General features: G+C 43.1%; 3 protein-coding genes across 3 annotated transcripts in view; all 3 read left to right on the forward strand.

Annotated features, from left to right (window-relative positions):
- Positions 1 to 3,315, forward strand: part of wdr81 (WD repeat domain 81) — a 29,551-nt gene extending 26,236 nt beyond the window's left edge. Inside the window, exon 13 of the mRNA XM_063205051.1 lies at positions 2,255 to 3,315. Within this exon, the coding sequence (XP_063061121.1) occupies positions 2,255 to 2,581 (327 nt within the window). The 3' untranslated portion in view covers positions 2,582 to 3,315. The remainder of the gene's footprint in view (positions 1 to 2,254) is intronic.
- A 3,399-nt stretch (positions 3,316 to 6,714) lies between these two features.
- serpinf2b (serpin peptidase inhibitor, clade F (alpha-2 antiplasmin, pigment epithelium derived factor), member 2b) lies at positions 6,715 to 15,080 on the forward strand. Its single transcript, XM_063205052.1, has 9 exons — positions 6,715 to 7,114; positions 8,085 to 8,159; positions 8,494 to 8,577; positions 9,199 to 9,445; positions 10,960 to 11,103; positions 11,723 to 11,911; positions 12,769 to 12,911; positions 13,828 to 14,032; positions 14,341 to 15,080. Exons 2-9 carry the CDS (start codon positions 8,100 to 8,102, stop codon positions 14,697 to 14,699), a joined length of 1,431 nt encoding a protein of 476 aa, XP_063061122.1. The 5' UTR covers positions 6,715 to 7,114; positions 8,085 to 8,099; the 3' UTR covers positions 14,700 to 15,080.
- A 1,881-nt stretch (positions 15,081 to 16,961) lies between these two features.
- rpa1 (replication protein A1) overlaps positions 16,962 to 26,868 on the forward strand; it is a 62,621-nt gene continuing 52,714 nt past the window's right edge. Inside the window, exons 1-11 of the mRNA XM_063205053.1 lie at positions 16,962 to 17,121; positions 17,986 to 18,033; positions 18,190 to 18,268; positions 20,337 to 20,445; positions 20,599 to 20,687; positions 20,901 to 20,975; positions 21,649 to 21,769; positions 22,802 to 22,904; positions 23,032 to 23,100; positions 23,407 to 23,599; positions 25,193 to 25,329. Coding sequence (XP_063061123.1) covers positions 17,089 to 17,121; positions 17,986 to 18,033; positions 18,190 to 18,268; positions 20,337 to 20,445; positions 20,599 to 20,687; positions 20,901 to 20,975; positions 21,649 to 21,769; positions 22,802 to 22,904; positions 23,032 to 23,100; positions 23,407 to 23,599; positions 25,193 to 25,329 — 1,056 coding nt within the window. The 5' untranslated portion in view covers positions 16,962 to 17,088. The remainder of the gene's footprint in view (positions 17,122 to 17,985; positions 18,034 to 18,189; positions 18,269 to 20,336; positions 20,446 to 20,598; positions 20,688 to 20,900; positions 20,976 to 21,648; positions 21,770 to 22,801; positions 22,905 to 23,031; positions 23,101 to 23,406; positions 23,600 to 25,192; positions 25,330 to 26,868) is intronic.

Below are 26,868 nucleotides of genomic sequence, written 5' to 3' on the forward strand. Positions count from 1 at the left end.
TACCCAGAAGTCTGTGTTATGTAATCGAGACCATCCTGTTCCATCCCTCTGCCTTGTTCCAGCCACGTGTGACTCACAGGCCTAAAACGGAAGATTAACGTCCTGTCGAGTTAATAGCTAGTTAGACACCTAGCCGTAGGACACACTTTTGAAACGCTAATTTGTTACACAGTGCTATAGCATTTCAGAGACAGACTCTTCGCAGTGGGAAAGAAAGTGATGTGTGTTTTTGTGTGTGTGTCTGGATTTGTTCTGCAGTAGTAGTCAACACAGACTTGGAGCTGAACAAACTTTATTTAACCCAGATCTGAGGGTCAAGGATTTTGGCTTGGGGGCCCAGGTTCAGGCAAATATGGACACGGATTAGTCATTATTAGAGAGCGTTCCGCTCCACACTATTATTTTTTTTTTTTTAATGGCGCCCGATACTTGGCTAGACTGTTCTATTGCGACTTGCCGCTGTTTCATTTGAGGTTTTGTAATGACTCCATTGAATTAAAGTGTTAATAGGAGGAGGGATTTGGCCTTAGTCTTGGTCTTACTGCGGTTGTGAAATGTGTAAACAGACTTGAGCTTTTCCACATCAAAAATCTAGAACAGCAGCAAGCATGTACTGCATTGTGAGACCATGTGCTTTGGCTTTAAGCTGCTTGTGTGTATATTTATGAAAGAGGGTGGGGTCTATTTGTGTTTGTTTAGGCTGCGAAGAACAAACGTGTGTATGTGCGTGTGCACGTGCGCGTGGGTATGTGGATATACTTGTGTGTGATGAGCAGTGTGTACCTTTTGTGTGCAGTGTGTTTATATTTTTATAAATGCAGACTATTTTGGATTTTGCTACAATGCTACACGGATCCATTGACTTTCACTAGCTTAGCGACATATTCCCTCTTTTAACTTGTCTTAAAGCAAGACAACACTTAACATGAAAAATAAGACACTTTACCACCTTTATAAACCCTGGCCAACGACTTTAACTGTATTAAGCCCCAAAATAGTGGCATACCCCTTTAAAGATGTACAGAAATGTGTATTGACAATGACTGCAGTAAGTTACATGCACGGCGCATTCCGGTTTCAAACTGAATATTGTCAATAAACACGGCCACATTTGGAATGCATAAACAGTTAACTTGTGCGACTCTTGCCTAAACGAAAAAAAACCCCTAAACCACCCGTAACCTGTGCACTACATGACTCGTGCACATACCAAACACTGCCAAGACTCCGTTTGAAATTTGAAATGTTTGCCATCTTTGGGAAAAATGTCCTGCATCAACACATTGCATAGGCATGTCACCCCGCAGGAAAATGAAGTCACACCACGGGAAATTCACTGCATTATGGCCATTTTAATTCTTTTGTATACATGACGTAAGGAAATGGATCACAATCAGTTTTTCTTCTTTTCTTGTTGTTTCCTTTTTATTTTAGCATTACAGGGACTGACATGACAGACGTTTCGGCTGCACAGAGCCTTCTTCAGTGTTACACATGTCATACATGACTGACATCTGAGCTCATACTAACTTGATAATGATATTGTGTTTAATCTTAATATGTGTTTTCATTTATAAAAAACTTTTTTTCCTTCTATAAGATCAGTCACACCACAGGACACCATAAAATGAACCTAAGCATTGCGTGACAGAAACATTGCAATATGCAGACATATTAAGAAGTTAATAGTCACCTTAAAGTTCCAATAACTGAGGTACTGACTGGTTAGGAGCCAGTCTTTAAGACCCTTGTAGTTGGCCTTGCAGCTACCCGTTCACAAACATTGACATACATGTCACCCCACAGGACGCAATTTGTGTTACGAAATTGAACTTGTAGTTAATATTACTGTCTTGAGTTTTATTCACATTCACATATCTTAATATAAAGTTAATATTTATGCAGTCATGCCAAATGCTTCATACATTATTCAAAATGTTGTTGGTTAATTTATATATATATTATATTCCAGGTTTCATTAATGTTACAGTCACACTGCAGGATATTTGACATATAAACCTTTACATAAATCTTAACAAAAATGTTTCCTCTCATCTAAGACTAATATGAAACATAATATACCACATCTTCTTTAATTGACATTTGTTTTTTAAAGGAAAAATAACAGTTTTGTAGGTTTTTAACCAATGTTACGAAAAAAACAGCGCGCCACGTCAACCACCCATGTACAGATATGTGCATTGGCAGTGTGCTTCATCCCATCTGTTTATGTGTGTGTGTGTGTATTCCCCAGGCGGCGGAGGGCAACCTGATCGTCAGCTCCTCATCGGACCACGCGCTGACGGTGTGGAAGGACCTGGAGCAGAAGCCGCTGCAGCAGTACCGCGCGCCCTCCGACCCCGTGCACACGCTCGACCTGTACGGCAGCCAGATCGTCACGGGCAACGTGGCCAACAAGATCGGCGTCTACTCCATGCTGGACATCTCGGCCAGCCCCGTCAGCCTCACCAAGCTCAGCTCCGAGAACTTCCGCGGCACCCTCACCAGCCTGGCGGTGCTGCCCACCAAGAGGCTGCTGCTGCTGGGCTCGGAGAACGGTGCCGTCAGGCTACTGGCCTGAGCCTGGAGCTGGACCTGGACCTGGAGCCACCGACACCAAATGACTGTACATTTACAGTCACTGCACCAGACATGATGCCCACAGCAAAGACAGCAGCAGCAGCAGCAGCAGCAGCCAAGCAAGGGTAGTAGCACAGGAGTGTCCTCCCCCATCGCTGCCTTTCAATTCATTCCTCCAGTTGTGTCCTCTGGACTCTTACCTTGAGGCTTGATGTCATTGAGGGACCTCAGTACACAAAATGTTGAGAGGACAAGGATTGAGGATGGCGGAGGGAAGCCAGATGCTATTGAAGCGGCCATCAACGTGGTGGTTGACTGGAGCGCGGAGGAAACGACTGGAGAAACATAGTGAAAGGCAGATGTTGTGAAAAATAGTCTCCTGTTCTAGTTGTAGCGCCTCAGTTTCAAAAAAAGACTCCCATCTCTGGCCATGACCAGAGGAAAATCTGTCAATGAACTTAATGTCCACAAACTAGTTACTTCTGAACTTCTTGATGCTTTTTCGTTTCGTTGGTTTCCTTTCTCTTTCCTTTTTGTTTGGCTAAACCCTACATGGCCACGTGACCTTTTTTTTAGTCTTTGACGCCTCGTACAACAAGGACCTCACTTAGTATCCTTAAAGCACTGTTGGTGACCAAAATAGCATTTGTAAGAAAGAACCTACGATCAAGGAAAAGCGCCTGTAGCGAGAGTATGTAATGACTGTTTGAAGAGTTTTATGATTTTTTTTAAGTGTCGATCTGTAGAAAATGTGATCGTTTATTGCTGTGGTATATGAAATCCCTATCACTGACTGGATTCAATCGGAGTGAGATTCAGTATTGAATCAGAATCGATTGCAAAACGAAAGAAAAAAAAATCCAACAACAAAATAACCTGCTCAGGAAAGAGAAGCCAAGGTCAGGGGAGTACTCCAAGAATCTGGCTCAGTAATAAACCTGGTTAAGTTAATCCTGAGGTGGTGGTAAATCGCCTAATAGAAGAGCCTGCGGTGCTCATTTTCTAGGTAAACTACACCTGTGGGCTATTATCTATTAGCAGATTCACCACTTCCTGTAGGTTAACAATAGCCAGGCCAATCAGTTAACCCTGTTCTTGGAATACATCCCAGGATGATGATGTAGTGTTTACACTCCCCAAGCATGTCTGAGATGTCTGAGAACGCCAAAAAAAAGAGGAAAAACCACCAGAGAAATGACAGAAACAAACAAACACAAACAAACAAACAGGAAAGACACTGTGAGACCCATGGACCCTCTCCTATCACGCCTCTGGATAATCTCACAAAGCCTCCAGATGCACTCAACAGCTATGCAGTATTCAAACGTTCATTTTTGTGTCACATACACACACACACACACACACACACACACACACACACACACACACACACACACACACACACACACACACACACACACACACACACACACACACACACACACACACACACACACACACACACACACACACACACACACACACACAAACATCTGTTATTCCACTTTTTGTGAGTCCCCGGGCACTTAAGGTTGGCACTCCTGTTTGAAAGGATGTATCCCATAAAGATGCCTATTTGGTGGGCGGCCCACATTTATTTCATATTATTTGGTCACGGAGAGAGACTTGAAGAGCATTGGTGCCAAGGCTATGGGGGCGGTGGCAGTTACGTCATTCATGGAGTGCGTTCTAATATGCGACCTTGCGTCCTCCACTTGTGCTTGTGGCCTCGTACCAGGAAGTAATATGCCATGATGACATCACTGACAACAGCATTATATTTCAATATCTCGCAAAAGCTCAATTGTAAAGTCATTTTCTCATTTGCAAACTGTATGGTGAATGAAGAATAGTCCCCCAAAAAACGTTTTGGCTAGGCTGACAGCGGGGAAAGTTAATTGTTTTTTCTACGGAGGCGGGGCAACAGCATAACGTGAGGCCACAAGCACAAGTGGAGAACGCAAGGTCGCATATTGGAATGCACCCATGGGCTCTGCTTTAATAGCTTGCTAAACCAGCCCCTCACACTTTGTTTCATTCGTGATTGAACAAATCTGCTACAGCAGCACTGATCTCTAAACAGTACGCTTCTGCTTTATCATGTTGAGTTGTCTAGAGATCCGCTGCACGGTGCACAGTTTTGCTCAAATGCGAATGTCCCTATTTGGAACAGGTGGTCTGACTTTGGTTCCACGTTCATGTTTTCACAGCTAGAATCTTACCGTATCTATCAGGGAACAGGGAGGAGTGTTCCGGAGTGATGACTGAAGGACTGTGCTACATTTGAATTGTTACGTGTAAGACGGCGAATAGCCAGGCAAATTGCAGATTTCAATTGTGGGCCTACCGTATATTAGCAGTTGGGTAGGTCCAACCTTCAAAACTTCGGTAGAGCCTACACATCCGGCAAGGAAATGAATACAGACAAGCCAGAACCGCTGTATTAAATAAACTTCAGTATGACGGGCTGGTTTTGCAGGATAGCCTACCACCATTTTATAGCTGTGATTCTACATGTTTTCATGCCGTGTCGAACAAAAAGTTTAGATCCTTGCTCGCATATGCAGCAAAACAGTTTCATGAATTCCGATTTTGGTGTCTTTTTTATAACAAGTGATGTATATCCTAATCAATAATGATTTTGTTTTCTTATTTGCATAGATGCAACTTTACAATCTTACCCTTTGCTTAACTGCTACTAAAACCTACATGTTTTAAAAAGTATTTTGTGCATTGTTTGACATGCATTACATCAGCAACAGCTGACGTTGGTAAAATGTACTAATGTTGTAAACGTTGTTTACATGTTTGTAGGTCATTTAAACAATTGCATCATATTGGAAGTATGCAGTTTATACCATAGGCCTACCCCTCCTCCAACCACTCCAACCATAAAATAGATGCATTATCAATTTATTTTTTAGTCTTATTGACAGTTGGAGTTGGTCTAAAACTTCAACACCTGTCTCCCAAACCCCCACTAAAAACCAGACATGATGATGATACTGGTAGCACTGTCTGTATCCAACAGAGATAGGCCCATTACTGTTACTGCAAAGCTTAAATGTCAAAGCGCTCCTGGACACCTAGCAATTCACTGAAACATTTACACTATCAAACAAATGATTTGTCTGTTGATGACAGAGTAGAAAATGCAGCCTTTATAATGTCATAGATCTGAGAATATATTTTGAATTTTTAATGTTGCCCTTCCACTGTTTGTATCAAATAATTAATGAAGAAGATATTGCTGGTTCACCAGTAGAACTTTTTTGTAATCGTCATGTTAGACATGTTTCCACTGGTTGACATCAAACATTACATCAGAACCTCTCTGAATGCACATTTCAGCCTTAAACCCATAACAAGTCAACTTAATACGAATAGGCATCATGCTTGTCAATATGATCACTCATTCAACCTTTTAAAATTTGACTTGTTTTATATACATCAATCAATGTCAATATAACAAACAACACACGCACATGAAAAAAACAAAAATATTTAATCGTGAAAATGTCCGTTTTACATGTCATTTTCCCCCCTCTTGATCAAAACATACAAATGCTTATTTTATTTATTAACACGTTTAATAAAGCATTGCCTCTACACTGACAGTTTTCTATTTTTATTGAGTAGGATCAGCAGAGAAAGACAACGGTTACCAACTATGTTTTTTTTTTTTTATTATTTTTTTTTTTTTAATAAATCTTGACATAAAACTGATTTGCAGTGGGTGGGTGAGGGCTCTTCGCATTTTGCATTATTCTCTAAGGTACCTCAAGGATGCTTTTGCTCATCAGGCTGATCGTGAGAACAACAAATTCCTAACCCAGTGGGTGGATTGGGAAATCAGCTATGTGGAGTGACAGAGCCAAAACACAATCAAACGATTTCTTGAAGCTGAACCTCACTAGAATGTCCAATGTTTGAACGCTTCCATCCATCTGCCATTGAGTTGCACCATGCCTGCATTCAGGGCTTCTGACAGCTTTTACTGTGACGGTCATCTGATAACTAAGTCCCTCCTCTCCATACACACAATGCAATGTGGACCCAATTCTGCCCCCCACTCACTAGAGGGACAACTGACCCTTTTGTCGCCCCTCTCAGCTTCTCTGCCTGTGTTACAAACGTAGCACTTCAAGCACTGCCGCAGCAATTAGCACGCTGATCCGCTCTGCTAATGACTGTTCCATGATGATGCGCATTCAGTCTCATATCCCGGAACAGGGCTTACATCACCTCTCCTATGAGGTAGTTCTCACTTGCTCATCATCATCTAATAAATAGCCCTTATCCATCCATCCAGTTCGCATAGTCAAAATTCTCAGGCTTGGTGTTTGACCCAAAGGATCTGCTCAATATTTACATTCACGTTGGTGTATTAGTGACTTCTATGCAACACAGATCAATGCTGGTTGATGTTTAACTGCTGACTGAGAAACAGCCAAACACCGGCCAAGCCTCTTGCATCGTCCATTTGTGTCCTCCTCAATTTAGGAGTGGATCAACATTCTCTCTTTTTTTGACGGTAAGATATCACATTTATTTCTTTGATGGTATTGCTGTTTATTTGTTTTGTCTGGGGGGAAATTAGATTTATCTTATGTTTCATTATGTTAAGTTTGGCCTATTAATCCCTGTAAGACTGAATAGTTCCAGTGGAGTGAAATTTGCAGAGCTGTAGTGTCAGTAAATGGATGGGGAGCAGCTAAATTGAACAAAGATGGCATTTCCAGATATATATTTTTTTTTCCACAAACTGTGTGTTGATTGTTGTTTGAGATAGTTGGTGATGGGAAGTGATTCTTAACATGCTGCATTTATCTGGAAACTGAATCCAACGTCTCCTGTTTCGTACAAAAACATTCAGTCACTTTGGTGACAAATATTCAAATTGCAGGAACATTCCTTTGGATATTGCTTGCGCACAGGCTGTTTGCCCACAGGCTGTCAACAAATCTCATATTAACAGAAATAATGTTGTCTTGTAGTGGTTTAAAGACTGAAATTGGACATTTGCCAAACTGAAATTGAATAGCAACAAAAAAGAGACATTTATCCCCCAAAGCATTTATTGATCTTCTAAAGGATCAAATAATTGTGTCTCAAATAGACTGCTGCTCCTCTGTTCCTAGTTCCCATTTTAATTACCACTGTACACAGTGCTGTTCTGTTGTTAACACAGTACCTAAAGGAGTTGTCATTTGTGTGCCAAAGAGAGAGGCAAGAAAAGAACTTATTTCAAATGGAACATGGATATTAAATGGTAGACTTTTCCGTTGTGTTATTTTATCTCATTGCGTCATGTTGGTTAAGGAGAAAAACAGACATTGATGAGACATTTACAAATGGGCAAACAGCTATGACTAGATGACTAGATACTGGGTAGTCATCGTAGGTTGTGGAAACTGTTCAAAGTCCAGGAGGCCTTGCCTGCCTGCTTGTTTGTTCCTCTGTGCCTGTCTGGTTTTGGTCAAAACTCAATTTTTGTTTGACAGTCTGGCTGCTAGGACATGGACTACAGACTCCTACTCACACTCCTACTGCTTTGCCTCTGCAGACAAGGATGGACAGTAAGGCTTTAATTATGTGATATTTACCACACAAACAAGCATTTTCAAGTTCATGCTACAGTAAGAGGTTTTCTGGCCCTTTAATAAAAAAAGAGAAAACGGACAAAAAAAAAGAGAAAACGGTTTCCTTTCAAAATGGTTTCAGTGGTTCATGGACTGGGATCACGGGTGGGATGTACTTCTGCATGTGTGTGAGACACCTGTCTCTTGATCGTTTGAATGAGCGTTGAATCTGCTGTCAATCTGTGAGGTGGCAGAAGAGGGCAACAATCTTTTGTCCACTTCATGCCTTTCTGGTGCCATTACATGATATCTCCTTAATGTCTCATCATAGGACGATGACACCCAGGACTTATTACAGGACGCGAAGATCCCATTGGTGCCCCTCATCCCCTTGATGCCCAGTAAGCCAATCGAGGTCTGCACCCAGAATAAGCACATTGAACAACAGAGATGTCAATCAAAGCTTCAAATAGTCATGAATACAGGAGGAACCTAACGGCAAAGTGTCGATTCTAGATATCGCCATGGCCACCTTGACATTCAGCCATCTTGCATGACTGTCCTCCAAAATGAACTCACATGGAGTCTATATGGAATATGATGACCACACAAGATTTGATGCAAATTCACCAGCCCGTTTAAAACCAATAGTGCAAGCCTAAAGTCAACCGTCTTGAACAAAATGTAACAATGACATAACAACCTGCCACATTTTTTTCTCAAATCATGTTGTGACCCAGTTCATCTTACTGAGCAAACAACTGTTAGATTGATTAAGCCACTTGTGTTGTGTGCACAACGGAATGGCATCAGTTTTTAGATGCATTCAAGAGAAATATAAGACACAATCACGTGTATCAGTCTGTTCATCCGTCTGTCAGTAGCCTTGTAGGTTGGTTTGAGTGTTTGCATGTGAAAACTTTTCAAAGCCCAGATTGACACCTCTGTAAAGCACACAGTGGCATAAAAAAGAGCTTAGCAGCGATGGCTGTGATGGCATTCTGTATTTCTTTCTTAATGGCATTCTGCGTTTCAGGACTTTGAAACTCCAACAACCTCGGAGGCCGCACAGCCAGCTCGATCGGCAGACGGTGGCGGCTCAGAGGAGTCAGGCGATGGCCTGTGTGGCGAGCTCTCCAGCAAGGAGCTGAAGGAGGCTGTGGGCCAGGCCATCATGAAGCTGGGCCTCACGCTCCTGGGGAAGATGCCCACGGGCCCCACGCAGCCCAACGTCATCATCTCACCGCTCAGCCTCTCCCTGGGGCTGTCCCAGCTGGCACTGGGTACGGTAATGTATGTGTGTGTGTGTGTGTGTGTGTGTGTGTGTGTGTGTGTGTGTGTGTGTGTGTGTGTGTGTAGGGTGGAGGTGAGGGCCCTGACAGGGAGATGGGGGCCCAGAATTGGGTACCCATTGGATTGCATGTTTTGAATGGGAGAATTTTCAGATAACTTTGTTCCGGGCCTGGCCAAAGCTGTCGGTGTGTGTGAGTGTGTGGGTGAGTGTGTGTCAGGGCTGGACATTAACACTTTTAGTTCACCTGCCAGTGGCAGCCACACTACAGTGGCTAGTAGTTTTCCACAGTAACTAGCCATTCAGCCTTTCTACCATCACAGTCACACACACAAGTCATAGTGTGTTAAATGAAACTACCTACAGTTTATCAGAACAATAGAATTTGAATGACCCTTCTTGAACCTACTGTACATATAGCTAATACAAAAACAATGCTACTGAAATATGTCATACCAATTACCTTCTTAAGTGCAAGCCAGACTAATGTTGTTACTATCCATGGCCAAGTTTTTGGCTGGTTGGCAGGTGTCAATGTCAAGCCCTGGTGTGTGCGTGTGTGCGCCCGTGTGTGTGCTCGTGTGAGTGTGCGTGTTGAGGCGGTGTCTAAAAATAAAGATTTGTCTTCAGGACATAGGCCTACTGCATTTTATTCTACCTGATACATAAGGCCTTTTGGAGAAGACCATTACAGAATGGGTTGAGGGAATTGAGGTAGCAATGGCTTCAGTAATTGATGCTGTGTTAGAATAACTTAACGCAGTGCATGGATGGAAAACTTAGTTTTGTTTACTTCACACTGTTCAGCCCTGGCGTGGTGATAGGGGAAGAACACCCCAAAATATATTTAGAACGTCTTGATTGTGTCGAGATGTATTCACACAGAAAGTCAGTATCACACTGATAATATCACACCCAAGTGTTAGGCCAGGTGAAGTGACATGTTCTCGGGCTTGGTGAGAATCTTTGAGGATTTGTCTGATCAACTGTGTGTGTGTGTGTGTGTGTGTGTGTGTGCGTGCACGTGTGTGTGTGCGTGCACGTGTGTGTGTGCACGTGTGTGTGTGTGCACGTGTGTGTGTGCTTGTGTGTGTGTGTGCACGTGTGTGTGTGCTTGTGTGTGTGTTTGTGTGTGTGTGTGTATTTGGCTCTGGGATCTTGTTCGTGAGAATCTTCGAGTGGTGTGTGTGTGTGTGTGTGTGTGTGTGTGTGTGTGTGTGTGTGTGTGTGTGTGTGTGTGTGTGTGTGTGTGTGTGTGTGTGTGTGTGTGTGTGCATGTGCGTGCGCACACGTTTTCCTCCTTAATCTCATTGGTGAGAATCTTCAAGGATGTGCCTCATGAAGTGTGTGTGTGTGTGTGTGTGTGTGTGTGTGTGTGTGTGTGTGTGTGTGTGTGTGTGTGTGTGTGTGTGTGTGTGTGTGTGTGTGTGTGTGTGTGTGTGTGTGTGTGTGTGTGTGTGTGTGTGTGCGTGCTGCCTGTGTCTCTGTGTCGCTGCACCTCTTCAGGAGCTGTAAATGAGACGCAGCAGCTGCTGATGGAGCATTTGCATGCGGACACGCTTCCCTGCTACCACAAGGCTCTCAGCAGCCTCCTCTACCACCTCCAGAAGAGCAACACGCAGATTGCCACCCGCATGTACACGCAGCAAGGTAAGGGGAACAGCATGGCACGGCTCCATCATCAGTGCAGTGCCACAAGGTGAAGACTTGGATTAATGTTGATGACAAATTCACAATTCAGTGAGCTCTCTCTCTCTCTCTCTCTCTCTCTCTCTCTCTCTCTCTCTCTCTCTCTCTCTCTCTGTCTCTCTCACTCACTCACTCACTCACTCACTCACTCACTCACTCACTCACTCACTCACTCACTCACTCACTCACTCACTCACTCACACACACACACTTCCTAGCCACTATCCCCCTTAAAGTTATATCAGGTACTATGAAATGTACTATTTAACAGGGTAAACTGGGGACACTGCTTGTCCAACTTTGTGAAATCCTATTTTATCGGGTTGTCTTGTGATTGGGGCTGGTTAACACTCCAACGAAGACTATCCTTGACGTCAGGTGTTTCATTTCATAACCAGGTGTTTCATTATAGTGAGGCTATTCTTATCCAACATGCTTACTTTCAGATGATTAGAAAAATCTAATGGGAATAAGTATTGTAAAGAAGGTATTCTCAAAACATAGCCACAGCCATCACACAAACACTTTGAAAAAATAGTCCACCAATAATATTTTCTCTTTTTATTTTATTTTTCTCCAGGATTTCAGCCCAAACAAGAATTTGTCCAGGTGTCGCAGGAGACGTATGGCTCTGAGCCAGAGGTGTTCACCAGTATAGATGAGGTGAATGAGTGGGTGGAGAAGGCCACCAGCGGACAGGTGACAAACTTCCTCTCCAGCCTTCCGTCCAACCTGGTGCTGATGCTCATTAACGCTGTACACTACAAAGGTGAGTCGCCCGAATCCAGGACTGCTGGACGCCTTGAGAAAATTGTCTATATACAACACCCTACAGTACATACAGTGTGGTGGGGGACCGAATTCTGGGCCTCGTCAACACAGTCTTAGGCCATATTGCCATCAATACTTGACGCCATATGCATCAATATTTGATGCTAAGGGCTACCCTTTGTCCTGATACTGCCTAGACGTCTCCCTAACTCTAACCGCCAGAGACGGACACCAATTTGCATGGAGGGGGTACCTTTGCCTTTTGTGTCACTATGTGACGCAAAGGGTATGTGTGGCGTAAAATAATTCAGCTTGGTCGTACAATGAGTCGTACAATGACCTGTTGGGGTGAGACCGATACTGGCCACGTCCATGTCCTCTCTCTGAGCATTTGTCAGTGGCCAGTTCGAATCTGTGATATCTTACTTCTTTTACCACTGATGATCAGCAGTACAGAGCAGTTGTGTACTAATGATGACTAGTGACAGAGTCTTGGTGTAGGGTTGCAAGCTCAAAGTGTGCCCCTGCCAGTAGAAAGAATGAGTCATTCCAGATTAAAGCAATACATTTCATGTAAAATGAGATTACATTTAGCTGAGGCTCTTATCCAGATGATCTTACAGTTGCTCTTTCGTTATTTTGAACCTGAAACCACAGGAAAGCTGTCTAACAGCTGTTATTAAGTCACAGTTTGCAGAGGAGCCTGGTTCTCTTTACTTATAAAGATGTTTTCAATTTGTGATGGTGTATGAGTCACTTTCAGAGCTTTTCAAGGGATGACTCAACTGTCAACATCGGTGAGCAGGTGTCAAAGCAGTCTTAATTTATTTATCTTTTTTTTTTTTTACTGCGCAGGAAAATGGAAGACATATTTTGATCCCAGACACACCTCCAATGACCTTTTCTACATTGACAACAAGCACATTGTGAGTGTGGAGATGATGGTAGAACCCAAGTATCCCCTGCAGCTTCTCATTGAGAACGATCTCGATGCTCAGGTAAGGCAGGTCCCCTTCAGAGAATATAGGCAGCACTATTACTCATGCATGCCAATAATCAATATACATTTCCTGCATAACAAACTGGGTCAATCTAATGGGAAGTGGGCTTTGTGATCTATAATGCTAATAGAGTGGCATGGAGTATGATGTGAGTGTTTATGTGAAATATGACATTGATTATTTTGTGCATTCAGCTGTGAAAGTGATGTGAAATACTAAGTGATGAAAAGAAAGAACTGAGATGTACACAATGGCTGAGGCAAACAATTTATAGATTCAAGCTGAAAAATATGGTTTAAAAGTCTAATGAACTAAACTGGAACAAAACAGACACATACCTGTATGGCTGGTTTCAGAACTTGTAAAAATGTTCTCTGCTTCAGCGTTATTTGCATCAGCCATTACCGTGCAACCACACCAGAGGAGACAAAAGCTACAAAGAGTCACAGGACTGTCTTCGTAGCAAGTGCGACACGGGCGTTAAAAGTGTCAGAGTATGACCGTTAAAAGCAGAATGCAAGCATTCCAACACTTGGAGCTGTAGTCAAACCGCATTATAGCTCATTAGCATAATATTTGGTGAAGTTCAACTACAAACTGCCGCTTGAGTCGCTCAAATCGTCCCTTGTCACCCAATTCACTTTTGTCTCTTCTGCAGCCAACAAATTCAATTACTTCTGTCGCCTTTATCGCGCTAGTCGCTTTTGGTATGTGTGCCACTGTTCTTTTCATTGCTTAATAGTTATAGCTTTAATAAGTTAATGTATCAGGCACATCATTTTCACTGAAGTCAAAAATCAGATGCCACTTGTTTTTGCAAGATGATGTGAAGATGATGACCAGTCTCATTCATCAGGTGGATGTGCCCAGAAATGCATTGTGTATAACTTTCTATTTATCTCGTCATCTGCAGGTTGCTCGGCTGCCATTTAAAGACCAGATGAGTCTCGTTATAGTGCTGCCCATGTCAGGAAGGGTAAACATCTCAGCCATAGCAGCAAAGCTCAACACATCAGACCTCTACTCCCGATTCCCAAAGGAGAGGAGCATGCAGGTCCGACTGCCGAAGTTTAAACTGGAGTACGGCCAAGAACTGGAGGAGGCCCTAACGGAAATGGGTAAGAGACACTACTGATGACACAAGGAGAAAGAATATACTCTTTACTGATGAGGCACCTATTGATCGAGAGGCAGGCATTTATCTAGAGCTCATCTTTGGATCATGTAGCCTCTTTTGTCATGACTGAAATATTTGTAAAAAAGGATTCAACTTTATTTCACTGTCTAATTAGGTACAGTTAAGTATGTAATAATAACATGTAACATTATACTTACAATAGAGTTACCATAAAACGTATTTATGAATACCTCAAGTCCCAAGCAGTTTTACTAGTGTGTATGTGGTCAATTCTCACCCCACACGCAGGTTTGGGAGAGCTGTTTGCCAATCCAAACCTGTCTGGCATTTCGGACACCCCGCTGCAAGTGTCCAGCGTCCAGCACAAGACCAGCTTGGAGGTCACGGAGGAAGGGGCAGAGGCGGCGGCAGCCACCAGCGTCTCCATCTCGCGCTCCAACCCCACCTTCAGCGTCAACCAGCCGTTCTTCTTCGCCCTCATGGACGACCTGTCATTAATGCCCGTCTTTGTGGGAGTGGTCACCAACCCCAATCCCGAGGCCCAGCCCATGGAGTCGTCGCCATCACGACCTGATAAAATGGGCTTCCCATTCCCAGACAAGCTGGACAAGCAGTACCTTCACTCTAATTCCCACCCTCCCAAGTGAAATGGATAGGAGGCCTCTCTGTTACAACTCGTGTTTGAAGGAGATCACCTTTAATTCGCCATTGCTCCACTGATGATGAACAACTGGAATGGTCCATTGAAATACATAGGCTACATTCAAGTCCAGACCAACTCTCCCTGCAAAAACTGATGAAGACACACTGAGGTTGTTTGTGAATGTTGTCTGCTAATGATATATTTTCAAATTGTGAAAGTAAACCCCCAATTTAAAAACGTGTTTTTTTAGGTTGTAATTAATTTTTATTAGCCTAATTACAATACATCATGGAAAAGTGAATAAATGTTGCTTTTGCCCTTTTTTTGGCATGTAAGTAGATGACAACTGAAACCTTTGATAATAAACATTATTGCCATATAATTACATATGCTGTATGGGTGATTTTTATAATATATATTTTTTCTATAGTATGGGGAGTCCAAATATGGTTCTACTTCTATCTAACCTGTGCATTTGTTCTTTTTGTGGGCCAAATGGTTGGTCAGTAATTCGCTAAGAGTATGTCTTTATGTAGACTATAGCTTGAACATATACACTGCACAGCAATACCCCTGTTGAAAAGTAACATTTCGAACAATATTTCAATAAGCATACAAGTTATTTCCAAAATGGGCATAGTATAAGTTTAATACAACATCTGTCAATAACAGAAACGTAAGGTCAACAGTATAACTGTTGCTGGTGCAAAAGTTAAACTCCCATAGCGAGGATTAAGATCTGCTTCAGTACTCACAGTACATGTTGACGAGCATGTTTCTTTTTGTGAAATTCAGCTTCCCACTGATGGCATTCACACAGCCCCAAACAAATCACTTTTTATCACAACACGTGCTGGACACAATCTACAGCCAATTTGTTTATCATGGTCTCATCAGAGACAAACAAACGAAGGATATGGGTTAATGGAACCATGTCCTGTGATCTGATGACACCAAGACAAACAAATTTGCTTTAGATTGAGTCAAGCATGTGTTGTGGTAAAAAAAAGTGATATGTACAAAGAGTACCCCACGCTTAAAGTCAAGCATGGTAGTGGGAGTTGGAGTGTGGATGCCATCAACAGTATGAAAATTGAATTTCACCAAAAGAAATGTGCTTGTGGGTATGTGTGCAGCAGAGCGCACATGAATGCTAAACCATTGCCTCCTTCGGCTGTGCAATAACTGACATTAAAGTACCAAAATGGCAGTACACTCAAATAGCCTGTAATTTTACAAGGCAATTCACCAAAAAAAGAATGGGCACAACCAAAGTCACAATTCATCTTTCTTGCAGACATTTTCCCCCTCTAGAGTAACTAAATTTTAAGGAAGCATGATGTCCTGCCAGCTCTCTCATTGTTGATATTGAGCCTTCCAGAATGTAAATTTGACCTGAGTCAATCACAGAGGAGAGATTGTTGTATGAAAAACATGCCTAAATTTGACTGTGGTCGGTTTTGTTTACCAATATGCCAGGTCAGGTCTTTCCAGCTCTTCTGAAACTGGAGAGAATAAGACATAGCCTATTTTGTGTTGCCAAGAGTTGGCTATCAAAGGGAAACTGATTGAAACATGGCTACATCGATATTTCCTTTCAGTTGCATGCATGGCTGATAGATAGGGCCTAGATAGATAGATAGATAGATAGATAGATAGATAGATAGATAGATAGATAGATAGATAGATAGATAGATAGATAGATAGATAGATAGATAGATAGATAGATAAGGCTACAGACACACCTCCTTTCTGTTCAACCTGGACTGCAAATGAATAGCTGGAATTGTCCCTGTGATATTTTCACTTGGATGAAGTCAAAACAAGTGGATTGGAGATGCAGATACAAAACTGGCTAACAGTGAGGATTTACAAACACCACAATCTAGCATGCATCCACAAAACAATCAAGATTTATCTGGATGACAAATCTGAATCTGATAAACAAGTCTAGCAACTGCAGCCTATTTGAGGACAGGGAGTTCACTGGGGAGAGCAAGCTCTGTAGTCACTGACTCACCACCAGTAATGTGACAGTCACAGGCCAAGAGCTCTCAGCTGGCTGGGAACTACTGAAATTCAGATTGTAAACTTCACTGCCCGAAACTGAAAATGTACCTATGTCATACATAAACACATACAATTCATACAAAAATCCCCCCGAAATTGCTTATTGTCCTCATTGTTTCTGTTATGATGGCGCGAAATGTTTAGGCCCACCCTAAACCGGATATGTCAGATGACGTCACGGAAGTTGTGAACAATCACAGTCGATTCGCGCGTTTGGGGAAAGTTGGCGCGCCGCTTGTGTTTGGAGCAGAACATATCGAAGAAAAGCAAAGTGTGTGCGAGCCTAGACCATTTATCTTATTTTGTCAACATTAACCAAAAACATGGATGTTGTTCTGACAGAGGGAGCAATTGAGGTAAGAGTTTGTTTACTGAATGTATGCATTTGTTGGCCATTTGCAGCGTGCAGGCGCGCGGAACAAAAAGTTCCTGCAGTGCTAACATCATTGCCAAGGAGCTAGCTTATAACGGGACATGAACATTACTCATGCCAAACAAACGACTTGTGTACGCCAACACGTTTTGTGTTCCCAAATTGTGTTTTCCCTGAAAGATGCTACCAATAATTACTACATTAGTGGTCAACCTGGCAGTGGGTTCATGGTGACACGTTGACTACGGTTTCAGTTAGCTGAAAATGGCTAGCTATAATGGCGTGGTAAGTAGCTCATTTTGGCGATACCCCAAATACACGTATGTTTGTCATTGATTTGACGCGAGTGTACCATGATCTCACATGACCTAGCTATTCAACTTGCTAGCGATTCAGTTCAGGTTTCTGTTTGTTTATCAATTGTTATGTTGTCGATGCTTGTTGACACTGCCCAGGCATCAAGTCAGCGCATTATAGACAGGCAACATCTATGAAGGCATACGAGTTGTGCAAATACAGAAACGCTTACAAGCTAGTTAGTGTTAACGTGTCATTATTTTGGAAAACATTGCCGCATTATAGCTGAATAAAAGCAACAACATGGCGACATTGGTGTTCCGCTGTCAGTGTAGTTCTATGTTGAGCATGCGTCATGTGGCGTTGACCCAGCGCTGCCCTGGAAGTTGACTTGAATCTGCACCCGCTATTGTTGGATTGCTTTCGTGATGTACAGTAATCCACCTGTAATGTCAATACGGGAGTCCAGTCCACAGAAAGGCTGGCTATACCGACCGTATAACAAGTATTCTGCCCTCGTGATTTTAACTGGCATCCTTTCTATTTACAGTCTCTGGTGAAGGGCCAGGAGGTGGACAGCCCAGTCTTGCAACTGGTGGTAAGTAGGCTGTTGTTAAACCAAATCTTGCTAATATATATTTTTTTATTGATTTTACACATGTAACGTGTTGAAGACGACATAGATTTTCCAGCATGTCTTTTGGGGTTTTATGTAAATTTTCTTGTATTGACAAATTAACTTTTGTCTTGACAGAATATCCGGAAGATTGATGGCGGAAATGGACCTCCTCGCTTCCGGCTTATGATGAGCGACGGATTCTACACCATGTCCTGTGAGTAGCCTTCTTTTTAGCATGGTACCATCAGGGGGCTGTGGCACAACGCTAGGGACACGTGCACGAGCATTTGGCCAGGCAAAGCGAACTTCTCCATTCCTATCAGGGAGGCGAAGGCAAGTAAACAGGAGCAAAGTGAAATGATTTGACCAAGTTTAATATCATGCTAATCAGGAGTGAATTTTGCCTTCGGCGGCCAATCAAATCAACAACACAAATGTTTCATTTGATTTAATTCGCCGCGACGACCTGATGACTGTTGAGCTGTCAGAATGGAACACTGAATATCATATCTCTTCGCTTCGCTTGTTTCGCCTGCATGTGTCTGAAGCGTAAGACCCACCTGCATGTGGACTTGCATGCCCATGGTAACACAAGTTTGAATCTGACCTGGGTCATATCCCAGCCATGCCCAATCTCTCTCCCACTTTGTTCCTGTCATTCTCAGTATATAATGCATTCGATGAAATACCCCAACCCGCACAGCAATATATCCATAGACAGCGTTGGATGTAACGGTAGGGACACACAGACGCAAATTTGGCCAAATGAAGCGAATTTCACCATTCATTCCTATGAGGGAGGCGAAAGCAAGTGAGCAGGAGCGAAGTGAAGTGAAATTATTAAACCAAGTGTAATATCATGCAAATGAGGAGCGAATTTCATGCGAATTTCGCCTCTATTCGCCTCGCCCGTTTCACCTGCTACGTGTCCCTAACATAAGAGCAGCTGTGAGGGGGGGGATTCTGCTCCCACTTTGCACGGCTTAGACGAGATGGCACCCTTTCCTCCTTGCCAATAAAGTTGTGACAAAGTGCTCAGCGTCCATTGTGTGACTGACAATCGAACACTTTCAAATTCAAAACACAATTGAATAATTGAATAGAACTGACTGTGATATCCCTTAATCAGTCACATACCAAACGAATGGGGTCCCATATTGTCCATGTCAAATTTCCATCTTGCATAAATAATAGTGATGTAACCACAAAAAAACACTCTGTTAACTTAAACCCCAATGAAGAATAATAATTAAAGTGCAAGAAAGTCCTTGTGCACAACCCTTCAGCTGTCCAGGTGCAGGTGTAAGGCAGGAAAAGGTGATCAATATGAAAAGTTCATAAACACTGCACACTGGATACTGGTCTTTATTTCTCTTTATTTTTTTGTAGCGAACAAGGCGTTTCGCCTAGTCCGTCTTCAGGTTCGCTCTTAGAGCCAAGAGCGAACCTGAAGACGCACTAGGCGAAACGCGTTGTTTTCTACAAAAAAATAAAGAGAAAAAAAAGAACAGTATCCAGTGTGCAGTGATCATGAACTTTTCATATTGAAGAATAATAATTCTCTTACACCCAAACACGTCACATACAAATAATAAAATGGACATAAACAAATTGAAATAAAAACAGATGTCCATCACAGCATTGTCAACTAAGCACCCATTGGCAACTACGCACCGCCTCCTCTCAGCTGTATCTTCTCTCGGTGAGAAACAATAGTGCCGTTGGAAAGCTCTAGTAGCACCGCTGATCAGCGAGACAAATGACAAGCCTACTGTGAGGCTTGCTACTTTCTGAGTCATTCCACAAGAAGCAATTTAGTTACGTAATTGAATTATCACTCTGACGTGATCATCATAATTTTACCCACATGCTTTATGCGCATATTACAATATACAGTTTAATTCTACCAAAGTAGGCGGTTTCCATAAGATGCGGCACATTTCCCCCACATACTTTGGGAATCAGATGAAGGATTGCTGCCCTACTCGATCTCTGCCATCAGTCTGAAGTAATTCTGCCTTAGCATAGTTTCCTAAAATCACAGGCATCTTTTACTCAATCATTTTAGTTGGCTGTTGTGTAGTGTTTCCGAGCCCAAGACAAAGCCATCAGGCAGAAATCCTTGTTCTCACAAGGTGTTTGTCTCTCTTTATCTCCCTTCTCTTGTCTCCTGATGTCTCTCTTCTCCTTTCTCTCCCTGTTCCTCTCTCTCTCTCTTAATCCTTCTTTCTGTCTCTTTCTCTTTATCTGTCTCTCATCCCCCCTCTTTCGTTGTTTTGCAGCTTTCATGCTGTCAACACAGCTCAACCCCCTGGCAGAGCAGAATCAGCTGGTCCCCAACTGTGTGTGCCTGGTGAGGAAGAGTGTGACCAACGTGTTGAAGGATGGGCGGTAAGAACTCGGATTACATTGTTTGTTTGCTCAGCTTGTGTCTGCGTCTGTGTCTGATTCAGCGTCTTGCATTATGTTGTCTTATTTCTTGTTGTGCTGTCTGCTTTTATTTAGTTCACTCTGTTGATTCCTCTTTCCTTAACCCTTGCACAGACGTGTTGTGGTGGTCCTGGACATGGAGATCATGAAGACGGCGGAGGAGATTGGCGGGAAAATCGGCGAACCCACACCTTACGTTGAAGGTATGACGCCCAACAGTAGTGTTCATGTCGCTTGATATAAGTTCCCATCGATATTCTTTTGCATTGTAGATCATCTGTTGTGGTCGTTTCGTCCTGCCCTGTTGTTGCACCATAGATTCGCACACGCCTCTTCCTTTCCCTCCTCCTCTGTCCTTTCCTTCGTCCCTGTAGCACTGTAATGTCTTAATTCCTCCTCACATTCCCTCCCTGTAGGTCAGACAAAAGCCCCAGCGCCCGCAGCTCCCACCCCCTCTGTCCGACCCTTGCAGTCCCAGAATGGACATGACGGTAAATGCCACGGACAAATAAACCCTTGCCTACTGTGTGCACTGCACATCAATTTTAAGACTTGCCGCAGTGCAAGTAGGATGTTTTTTTTGTAGTGCAAAACAGGTCCTTTGTTGTCTATTTATTGGCTCTCTTGGAAGTTTTTTTAAATTCATTTGAAGTGTAAAAAAAAAAGCCAGAGGCAGAGCTATTAATCTTGTGCAATGTGGGTCAGCGTATGCATGGCATACTGTTGACCAGCAGGTGGCAGCATACAGGCCTGGAAAATGATGTTGACTGTAATTCCCTCAGCTGTCTGTTGTCTGTCTGCTCTTTTTGGGCTGTGCCATCTTCTGCAGCAGTAGCTCACTTTAAGCAGGGTGTTTTTGTGTTAGTAGGTGCTTTAATGAGGGCTCTGGCATTTGAGTGTAAAATCATTATTTCAGGGTTTGTGGTAGTTTTAGGATTTGCATTGCATCAAATGTCTTACTGATGAACGTTGGTGATGCATTAGGATTGCACATGAATTGTGTAAGCTTCACCTATTTCAGAATTAATGAAATGCCTGCTTGACACACGATTTGTATTTATTTGGGGGAAAACAATTGTAGGTGATGTTCTGCTCTTCACATGTTTAAGTGTGTAGTCATCACAGCATGTATGACATTTCTCTGCTGCCTTTGTTTTTCATTAGGTATGATGAACAAGGGACCAAACAAGCAACCGTTTGCTAAGAAGGCTCCAGTGGCACCCAGCACGCCTGGAGGAACCTCCAAAATCGCCCCCATTGCCAGCCTCAACCCATACCAGTCCAAGTAATTCATGAAAATCATTTGTCTATTGGTTAGCCAGTCAAAAACTTGCAAGATGAAATTCTGTTCAAGTAGGAAGAATGTGGGTGGTCCCCCTAAACCCTAATCCACAGTAAAAGTGAAAAATCCACTTTAAAATTCATGCGACATTCATATGGTTGACATAAAAACAGTGAACATAATATTTCACAACACTGTACTTAAAGGAGAAGTCCAGTTTTTTGAACATTAAGGCCATTTTCTGAGTGGTCTGCAATGTTTTAGAGTCCCCCTCACCGTTTATTTCATGATTGCTGCAGTCTCTGTTATTTGGCTGATTTGGATTTGATCTCAACTAGCTTTAGAATGGCCGTCTATGGGCACCTGCAACTCTGTTCTTAAAATCACCTTTAACATTTGTTTTGAAGAATATGCAACTCAGCAAGTGTTCAACAGTATTCACTGGTGTTCCTTAGCAATTTTTGTAGCGAAATATGGCATCTGTCATGTTTTATGTGTGTTTTATGTAGCAATTTGTAAATTAAGTTTCACTTTCACTTTCTTTCACAAAATGGCAAATAAAAAATGACAGAAGCCAAATTTCGCCTTGAAACTTGTTAGGGACTGCTAGTGAACACCCCTAACCACTTTGTGAGCTGTAGACTTTCGAAAACAAATGTTAAAGTTGATTTTAAGAACAGAGTTGCAGGTGCTCATAGACGGCCATTCTAAAGCTGGTTGAGATCAAATCCAAATCAGCCAAATAACAGAGACTGCAGCAAACATGAAATAAACGGTGAGGGGGACTCTAAAACATTGCAGACCACTCAGAAAATGGCCTTAATGTTCAAAAAACTGGACTTCCCCTTTAAGGTGTAGAAAATGTTTCTGAGCTCCCTGTAGCGATTTGCTTGAATAATGTTTATGCATGAGTCTTGACCAATTCAGAATAGTGAAAGACCTGCACAGAATCACTGGTTTTGAGTTGCATCGTTGTGGTGCTATTTATTTAAAGGTATGTCTTTTTCTCTCCCTCTCTCTCTTATTGCTCCGCAGGTGGACTATCCGAGCCCGCATTACCAACAAGAGTGGCATTCGCACATGGAGTAACTCAAGAGGCGACGGAAAGTTGTTTTCCATGGACTTGGTGGATGAAAGTGTATGTTGCTTTAGATGGGTTTTTTGTTGTTGTTGTTGCCTTTTCCCTTTTCAAGAAATATTGTTGTACTCTGATCTGAAAATTGTAGTCTTGTAAAGTCTTACAAATCCTTGTTTCATTTCTGTAGGGGGAAATCAGAGTGACTGCATTTAATCAGGAGGTGGATAAATTCCACTCGCTGGTCGAGCAGGGAAAGGTGAGATCTGCCATTTCTGGCAGTTGAAGTTGCTTATGTTCTTACCTCTGCAAAGTTTTGCATAGTAACTATGGTAAACAAAGATGTCATGTTGTATCTGTATAGAAGGAGCAAGGAACACTATTTTGGTTTTACATTTTTAGTCAGCCACTTGCACTTGTGCTGCTCTTAATTTAAGAGTTTGTTTTTTGCTACACACGTGAGCGACATTTCATTGTCATATCATGCAAGTGACATTTCATTCTGTATTGTTGAACATGGTCTGAATATCTGTCGTCCTCCTCCAACTCCAATTTTTTTCTGCAGGTGTACTACATCTCCAAGGGCACTCTGAAGATGGCCAATAAGCAGTACTCCACTCTGAAGAACGATTACGAGATGACCCTGAACGGCGAGTCGAGCGTCATCCCCTGTGAGGACTGCCAGGAGGTGCCTACCCTGCAGTGCGACTTTGTGCCCATCGGGGACCTGGAGGCGCGCGAGAAGGACTCCATCGTGGGTAAGCAAAAGAGAAGTCACAAGTGCAGCGCTGAAAGCAGATGTGGTCCGTTGGGCTACACGTGACAGACTCCCAAAGTCCTGCCTGTTCAGAGATCATTGTCAGAACGTAAACCATTTCAGCCATAGATGTATATCCTGCTTTATCCTCTGAAAGCATCCTCAAATCTATTCTTCCAGCACAAAGATCCCAGACGGTGATCCAATCAGATCCTCTCAATCCTAAATAAGTCACCAAAAATGCCCAAGTCCACATACTCAACTAAACAGGATGGTGCCAAGTGACAGACTGGGGCAATCCAGCACCACACTACAGCTAGCGAGTAGCGCCGTTGTCTTATGGCCGTCATTAATAACGCGCCCAGTGTCATAATAACCAACGCTTGGCTTGTCCCGCTGCCGCCTCTCTTGTCGTCTCTGGAGCCGGAGAGATGCAACCGGTGCCCACGAGGCTGTGGTAATTATAATGGCCGCGATAAAAGCAATATTAATAACACTGATGACACTAATAGCCTGTGGTGCAGATTGACTTTGCACCCATCCACCACCATCACCACCTCTATTCCTCTCTTATCCTCCTCTTCCTCCTCCTCTCTTTTTCTCACATCCACACCTCCACCCTTACCCCTTAATACAAATTCACTTTGTGGCTGTTCACTGGCACTGTTCTCCTCGTCTTCTCTTCTCCTCCACCTCTCCTTTTTTCGCATCCACCTCCACCGCCACCGTTCCTCTTGTCTTCTCCTACTTTTCACTTATCCACACCTCCACCCTTCTCTGCCCGCTTTCCCTCTACCCTTCCCTACCCTAGCCAATTCCTGCCACTTTCGCGTCCGTTTTGCTCGACTCTGCTCAGCGCCGCGGAGAAAGAGAGGTGAAGACAGGGTAAAAATGAGGAGGTAATGAGCGGCGCGGTAATTACCGAAATGGTGACTGGAGCATGTAGTGCACTGACTCTGTCTCTCAGCAGGACCCTAGCCTCTCTCTTAGACACACACACAGACACACACACACACACGCACGCACTACACACACACACACTACACTCAGACACGCACTACCCCCCTGGTCTCCTTAATCTGCAGCAAAATGAGTCACACCAAAATGTGCTAAAAGGAGGATTTCTGGCATTTTCCTCTCCAAAAGATTGCAGGGTGCGCACTAGGGGTGCCGAGTTGCAGACATGGCGGTGGTCGAGATGTATTAGTCAGTGTGCTTTTTGAGCACTGCTCTGGAGTGGCTTCATGTTGCGTATTGTCTGAAGCAATATTGTATCACCCTGTCCCGTGTGGCGGTCTTATTTTTTTAATCATCAGAGGTCTTAAAAAGTATTAAATGAATATTGCGTGTTGTCTGGGGCAGCCGTGGCCTAGTGGTTAGAGAGTTGGTCTTTCAATCTGGGTCTTTGCAGGTTCGAATCCCCCCGGACCTCTCCCTACATCTCCATGGCTGAAGTGCCCTTGAGCAAGGCACCTAACCCCACATTGCTCCAGGGACTGTAACCAATACCCTGACAAATAAGAACTGTAAGTTGCTTTGAAAAAAATGAAAGCGTCAGCTAAGTGAAATGTAATGTGATGTCTGTGCCTCTCAGATGTGATCGGCGTGGTGAAGACGGTGGAGGACCTGTCGCGCATCACCACCAAGAACAACCGCGAGGTGTCCAAGAGGAACATTCACCTGATGGACATGTCGGGCCGCGTCATCACCTGCACCATGTGGGGAGCCGAGGTGAGTCTTCCTCCAGCACCGCTGGCCTGGGGCTTAAAGGGGTATGCCACTATTTTGGGGCTTAATACAGTTAAAATCGTTGGCCAGGGTTTATAAAGGTGGTAAAGTGTCTTCTTTTTCATGTTAGGCGTTGCCTTGCTTTAAGACGAGTTAAAAGAGGGAGTATGTAGCTAAGCTAGTGAAAGTCAATGGGCCGCTGTAGCATGTGTGATCCATTGACTCTCACACAGATACTTACTCCCTCCTTAAAAGACGCCTAACGTGAAAAATAAGACACTTGACCACCTTATAAACCCAGGGCAACGATTTTAACCGTATTCAGCCCCTACATAGTGGCATACCCCTTTAAAGGTGCACTCTAATATTTGTTTGTAGTTTATTTCCAGAATTCATGCTGCCCATTCACAAATGTTACCTTTATCACAAATACTTACCACCACCATTAAATTCTAAGTTCTTGAAGTTCTAAATTCTTCGCTAACACTGTCGCCTAATGATGAATAGTTCTTAAGTGGGTGCTGAATCACACAAAACATAGATGAGTGAATGAAGCGCGAAGGACAACTATCTTCAGATCTTTCTTTGTTTATTAACCTACAAACATTTCGAGTGCTGTCCTTCGCATCATTCACTTAAGTAGGGATGCACCGATACCACTTTTTTGAAAACCGATACAAGTACGAGTACAGTAATGTGTGTACTTGCCGATACCGAGTACCGATACCTTTTACCATCAAAATACAATGAAAATAAAGGCATGGCTTTGGTTTTTTCCACCTGTGATATTTTTATTGTCCATTTCCATGTGGATTTAAATGTTAGTAAATGTATGAGGTGACACTTGTTTTCCATGCTGTTTTGAAGTCCGTGACAAGACGTGACGAGATTTTGCATTGTTTTGTGTAATAGTGGTATCGTTCCTGGGATCGGCAAGTGCTTGACGAGTACGAGTTTAATGAGCAGTATCGGGTGCCAATACCAATACCAGTATCGGTATCGGTGCATCCCTACAGTTAAGTCAGGGGTTCCCAACCTTTTCCAACCTGGGGCCCTCTTGAACATCTCAATAATGTTTGTGGCCCACCTCTGGCCAAATAAATAATACATCGCAAGTTAAATGTCAACTGCAGATAGGGGATTAAAAAGTTGAGGCTATCCCTCTGCTTGGTTTCCAGGAAACATACACTCTCCAATACATGTAATTCAGGAGACACCTGTCTTATTTATACACACACACACACATACACACACACAAACACACACACACACACACACACACACACACGTACACACACACACACACACACACACACATATTATTTATATTTTGAGAAAATAATTTCCCGGGTTGGGAATCATTGGTTTAAACTATGTCTCCAAACGTCATTGCTCCCTGAGTGTCGTTTGTATGTTCTTGTGATGCAATCTTGCAGGTTCTAGGTTAAAGCAGTTCAACCGTCCGGGATCACTCTGGGGAAGAGTGTGTGTGGGTGGGGGTAGGGTGTTTGGGTATGTGGTTGGCGTGGGTGGTTACGTAGG

The sequence above is a fragment of the Engraulis encrasicolus genome, chromosome 8 (genome assembly GCF_034702125.1).
Source record: "Engraulis encrasicolus isolate BLACKSEA-1 chromosome 8, IST_EnEncr_1.0, whole genome shotgun sequence".
Taxonomy (NCBI): domain Eukaryota; kingdom Metazoa; phylum Chordata; class Actinopteri; order Clupeiformes; family Engraulidae; genus Engraulis; species Engraulis encrasicolus.